General features: G+C 44.4%; 1 protein-coding gene across 1 annotated transcript in view; it reads left to right on the forward strand.

The window, feature by feature from the left end:
• The window catches only part of EMILIN2 (elastin microfibril interfacer 2), a 35,431-nt gene extending 30,196 nt beyond the window's left edge, over window positions 1-5,235 (forward strand). Inside the window, exons 7-8 of the mRNA XM_075142040.1 lie at window positions 3,727-3,861; window positions 4,649-5,235. Of these exons, the coding sequence (XP_074998141.1) occupies window positions 3,727-3,861; window positions 4,649-4,986 (473 nt within the window). The 3' untranslated portion in view covers window positions 4,987-5,235. The remainder of the gene's footprint in view (window positions 1-3,726; window positions 3,862-4,648) is intronic.
• Window positions 5,236-6,000: the final 765 nt, after the last annotated feature.

Below are 6,000 nucleotides of genomic sequence, written 5' to 3' on the forward strand. Positions count from 1 at the left end.
CTCTCTAGAAGAAACCCCTTGTACGGTGTAACAAAGAAAACAGCTGAGCTAGTGAGCCCTACCGCTGTGCGAACGGTGCTGTATATATCCGTGCAGATAAAGGGCTAATTTTGGATTTTTAATTCTTTTTACTTGTCTGATACTCAGCCATCTTTACTTTCTCCATATGACTCCAGGCAGCAAGCCTGTAGGACACATTTCAAATATAAAGGCATGATGTTATTGTAATGTAAGATTTATGTTGTTGTAGGTGGTCCTTGATTTGAAGCAAGAGTTTACTGAATACATAAATTACCCTGCCGTGCTTGTGACGGGTTCTGCTGCATGTTTAGCTCTTTCTTTTGATCATTGGACAGGGAGCAGTATTCTCACTGGCACACATCAGTGGTCTAGCACAGGGGAAAGCGTGTTTGCTGACTTTGAGGTAAAGAACATGTGGTCACCTGCAGTTGCACCAGTGGTTGTGTTTTGCTGCTGTTTGCGTGAAAGAACAGCGCAATTCACAGAAGCACGCTGAAGGATGGGGTAGGAGATGGATATCTGTGTAAGGAGCGGTAGGTAAGTGCTAGGGGAAAACTTCTCTTGATGCGATGTGAAAGGTAGGAGTTGTAAGAGCAAAAAGAGCTGTTACTAACAGATTCAGGAGAACAGTAGCTGTGTCTTCATAACACACTGAGTGAGTTATCATCCGCATCAGAAACACTGTGACTTAGCAGAGCAGAGCTAATGGGTTCAGCTTCGTTGAGCACTGGCTCATGGAAATCAGTGTGGCACTGTGCTGTGCTGCGTGGCTGTCCTATAAGCAGAGGGAATGTTCCTGAAAATGAGATGTGTTAGGGCCAAACTGAAAAGTTTAAAAAAAAAAAAGGCAGGGAGGTGATAAATTGCTGATATTTTTGTCCCATTTGCTGTAAATGAAATTATGCACTTTGCCCTCATTTAGATTTAGTAGTATTGGCCAAGCAGAGGAAATCTGACATATCCTTCCTACTCCTGCCATATGCAGAGGAGTCATAAGTGCATACTGACAAATTAATTACATACTTATGGTCTCTCTTCTGTGTAGATTCTTGAAGAGTCCTCATTCCAGTTGCTGAGCAATTGTCAGCAGCACCATCACACTCTGTTGCTTTTTTCTCCTTTCATCTTGATAGAAAATGCCTATGCTGTGCACTGTTTTGTTTTGCTTGATGTTTTTTTTTCTTCTTCTTTTTCTCCTTCTGGCCCTTGGGCTCTGTGGGAGGCATGAACTGTGCTGGGAAGTCAAAAGAGTGGTGGAGAACCAGAAATACAATTAACAGATAGGTGGAAGTAGATGTAACCTAACAAAGGCCACCCATGTATCTTCTGTGGTCTTTTGACTCCCCAGAAAGCTTAGATTGCCATACCTGCTCCTGCTTACGTGCATATATATCAAGTGAAACCATCTTGAATACGTCTAAAGTCAAAGAGTTTTTTCCTCCCCCAGAAGCTGTAAAACTGTGGTTGAATCTTTTGTGAAACTTTTGTCTGCCTAACAGTTTCTTCATCAGAGCTGTGCATGTGGTTCCCAGCTTTTAAATGCTTTAAAACTTTTCTTCCTGGTTTTTGTAATTCCACAACAGTTACTGCTTAAGTGAAAGCAGTTTCCAAGCCTGGACCTTGCCTAGAGAAGCTGAACTTTGATCTTTGCTTGAAGAAAAGTGTTTGCAAGCGGGGACATGTAGAGAAGGTGGTTCACCTCTCTGTAAGGTTCTGCAAAAGCACTGCTAGGAGCTGTTGGTAGGACTTGTGAAAGCTTCAAACAGGCGCAGTTCCAGCTGGAAGCAGGGAGGAGGTTAAGAGAGCATACACACATTGCATCTTTACTGCACCTCCTTATATTGCCCACTGAACTGATCTACAGAATATTTAGATGGGTTTAAGATTTCTCCTTTGGACAGACACAGATGGTGTGCTAAACTAGGCTCCAGATTTGAAGCAATTTCAGCAGCAATTAGTGCAGGAAAATCTTGAAGGAAGCCGTGGCGAGCCAGGGCAGGAGTCACTCCCTTATTCAGATGACACCAACCCGAACAGAACTGTAGCTATTCCAAAGGGAGAGGACAGTGCTTCTGGGCAGGCAGCAAATAGTTTGTGCCGTCTGTGCAGTATGACTGCAGGGGAGAGAAACCTTTCCGAGTGAGCCAGCAAGAAGTCAGCTGAGGTGCCTTTTCAGTTGATTTGAGTCTCGGAGTAAGCCGAGAATACAAAGAGATGCTTTCTGTAAGTAGCGTGGTGTTAAGGTGGTGGAGCTTTACAGAAGCTGCTTAAGTAAGTAGACTTCCTGCAATTAATTTTGGTCCTTTCAAATAACCTCATCTTAGCTTACAGGAGCACCTGCAGGCACACTAGTGGGTAAGAGTAATGAAAAAGGGCTTCTGTCTGTTTTCTGAGCGTGAGACAAAATACTGAATAAGGAGATTTCCAAAGATACATAAGGCAGCTGGTTACTAGCCCCTGAGGGAAATCAAGGTAGTTACTTGCCATTTCTGAAGTTGCAAGCTTGTCTTCCCCTTGCCTTCCCCTCTCACTGCCCCCCCATGCCAAGTTATTCAGAAAAAAAAAGGACAGCAGAGCATTTGTATATCCACATTTTAGGTGAATGTGAATGAATCCACATTTTCGTCACTTTTTAACTTCAATTTTTAAGTGATATAATCTGAATTGAACATTGGTTGCTGATAGGCATCTCAGATTGAGAGGAAGAGAAAACCAAACGTACTTTAAGGAAGGCAGAAGAAGGAGCAGGGGTGAAACAGCATGGAGAAGACATGGATCCTAATCTGAACAGGGTAGAACAGAAAGAGCAACTGAGGACAACTTTAAGTGTATTTGTTGTTTACCTAATTACCCGAACAAAGCAACAAGAGTTGACTACTTCTAGCAGTGTGTCTTGCCTTAGGGGAAATGTTTAGAAGAAAGGGAACTAAAATGGGACTAATAAGTGGTCGATCACTAAACACTTGCCATTAAGTCAGTCTGTTAAAAGTAAAAATTTGTCTTAATTGTATTTCATCCAACACCAGTCTAACAGCAGTGTTTAGCTAGTAAGCAGGTAGCCATTATAAAATATCTAAATGTCTGTTTGATCTGCTGAGAAAAGAAGAAAAAATTGTGGAGTGAAGTGTCCCCCAAAAGAGAAGTGCCGGAGAGAGAAAAAAGCCCCAGTGACGGTTCTCTTTGCTTTAATACCGCAGTGTTACTTCTTGTAGCTATTTTCACTACCCTTCGGCAAAGAAGGTAAGAGATCTAAGCTGTGCGCAGCTTCTCAGCATGACTAGGAAGGCTGGCACGAGCTATACACCTTTAGCGCTCCTGTTGCCATTGTGATAGTGACGGAGAGCGGAGATGTCCAAGGGCAGCCTCAATCCTGAAGGTCTGTGGCAGAAGCACTGTTGAATTGAGAGGTGGCAGGATTTCCACTGCCAGCATTTACAAGCCATGTACCTTTTCCTTAGAAGGGAAAAAAAAAAAGGGAGGCTGTGGCCAAGGGGGGAGTTTTATGGTGCTCAGTAAATTTTATGGTGAGACACCTGGGACCTGGGCCAGCAATACGTATTCTGCTAATTCTGGCATCCCTCAAGTGACAGGGTTAGTCCAAGTGGAGTATGCGCGGGAACAGAGACGCTGGATTATAAACCATCACAGGGAGAGGCTGTGTTGTCATCCTGATGTGACTCTGACTCACGTTGTTACCCATTTTAGGACCTGCTGCTGCTGCGGCCTCTCTGGTGTCGTTTTCTGCCGGGCTCACACAGAAGCCTTTCTCCAGTGATGTCGGCGTGGTTCACTTCAACAAAGTGCTTGTGAATGACGGGGACTATTACAACCCCAATACAGGTAACAGCCAAAGAACAGACCCACAGAGATGCCAGATGGGCAGTAGCATGGGTTACCAGTGCTTGATGCTATCTCAGGCCTTGCTGGCGCATTGAATGAACAAAGTCAGTCCATCTAAACCAGACACACCGGGATAAAAGCTTTCTTTGGAAGTGGACAGGCATGCACTTTGCCACTGCTGGTTTTCCACAGCTGCCCAATAATACTGAGGCCCAGCTCACCACTACCGCTGCTCTGCCAGCACAGCTGGTGGTGCTCCTCACCCCACCCCAGGCCAGCTGAGCCTGGGTAGCAGAGGTGAGGTTCCTTGCTCACCCACTTCACTGCAGCTCAGCCCGCTGGGTCCCCGGGGGGTCAGTGGGGGGGAGGCGATACATACTGCCTCCCCAATAGCAGTAACTGCGGACTTGTCTCCTTCTCAAGCAGTGCCATGTCTCTTGAGGGTGTTAGGCGTGCCTTAACCTACTGGGGACTTGCACAGCATGTGGGTGCCTCTTGCCTCTTCACCCAGCTCTGGGTCATGGCAGCTCCTTAGGCCAGGAGGTTTCTGAATGTGGATGAGACCTGCTTATGTCCTGAAGGACTGGTGGGCTCTAACACTAAAGCAGCAACCCTTTGCCTTCATGACTGCTGTCAGCTGGTCAGCTGCCCAGGCTGACCTTGTCCCAGTTATCTGTACGTAGCAATGGGTAGCCCATGTCGCTTTATGTTTGTCATCGTGCTTAGAGCAATCGGGTCTCTCCATTTTGAATAACTCTGAAAAGCTTGGTCTCTCTCTCTTCTGCAGGCATTTTCACATCGCCATATGAAGGGCGCTACCTGATCACCGCTGTGCTGGCCCCGGAGAGGGATGAGTACGTAGAAGCAGTGCTGTCCGTCTCCAACGCAAGTGTGGCTCAGCTCCACACAGCTGGGTACAGAAGGGAACTGCTGGAGTATCACAAACCCTACTCGGGGAAACGGACCTGTGGTGGTCCTGGGACGTTCCACCTTGTTCTTCACCTCAAAGCAGGAGATGAAGTAAACGTCGTCGTAACAGGAGGCAAACTGGCCTACACAGACTCTGACGAAATGTACTCCACGTTTAGTGGAGTTCTCCTTTATCCTTCCATTTCTCATGTTTAGGTTTACCTTGAACAGGAGAAAAGGGTAAGATATTCAGAAGAAATTAAGTGTAATAAAATTCAAAGCTTTAATATATTCAGTTTATATATTTGATTTCAGTGATGGGTTTATAGTCTATTCTGAGACCTTTTCCTTGTCCCCTGTTTCCAGATGTAGCTACAGAAGCCATGTTTCTGTGGCTAAATTAACTCCTTCCCAAGCTCTTGTTTACTCGTACAAGCAGAACAACTATTAAACAAGTATGTTCTCAATAGATACTCTTCCACTGTGCTCTTGCTATTCCCTATTAAATTGCCTTTGCGGTCTTCTCCCTAGTTTATCAAATTGTCCCTAGTGTATCAAAGTTTACATCTTCGCTGAAGTTTACAGTTGTGGTCAGCTATTTTCATGTTTTCAGTAAAGCAGGGGCAAGAAAGTGAGGTTGTATTGGACATGGTTGATGACTTCTTAGTCCTTGTGTTATTTAATAATATGTTGGGTCAAGTGCATTCTCATAAACAATTTGTTCAAAGCGATTGCTAACCATGGTGGTGCAAAGCAAAATGATATTTATCTGCATCAGTTTTCTTTTTTCCCTTAAGGGCCAAACACAGTGCTAAGAGACAAGATGAGTGACTCATTCCAGTCAAGTGGAAGCAGCTGTGCAGGGAGAAACTTGCCTCACTTCAGCTTTCCACTGGGCAAACGTGAGCGTAAGGTGCAGTTGCTACTACTGAAAGATTTAGAACAGTTACTTTCAACTGATGCAGTAAAAAAGACGATCAGTTAAGCATGATGCTCTTGAGATTAAAACTTGGTGCTTGAAATGAATAAAACAGGTCAGAAAAATCTGAATCGTCTGTGCTTAGCTAGAAAAATGATAATTTTGAAAAGTTTAAAAAATTTTACAAAGTTTGTTTCTGGCACTCCTACAGTATTGGCATTAAAAAGGAAGTTTTCTTCTTTGTTGCATTGTAGAACACAAATCAGAGGAAAAAATTGGTGATATAGGAAAATAGCCTTATTAGCCAATAC

The sequence above is a fragment of the Calonectris borealis genome, chromosome 2 (assembly GCF_964195595.1).
Source record: "Calonectris borealis chromosome 2, bCalBor7.hap1.2, whole genome shotgun sequence".
Taxonomy (NCBI): Eukaryota; Metazoa; Chordata; class Aves; order Procellariiformes; family Procellariidae; genus Calonectris; species Calonectris borealis.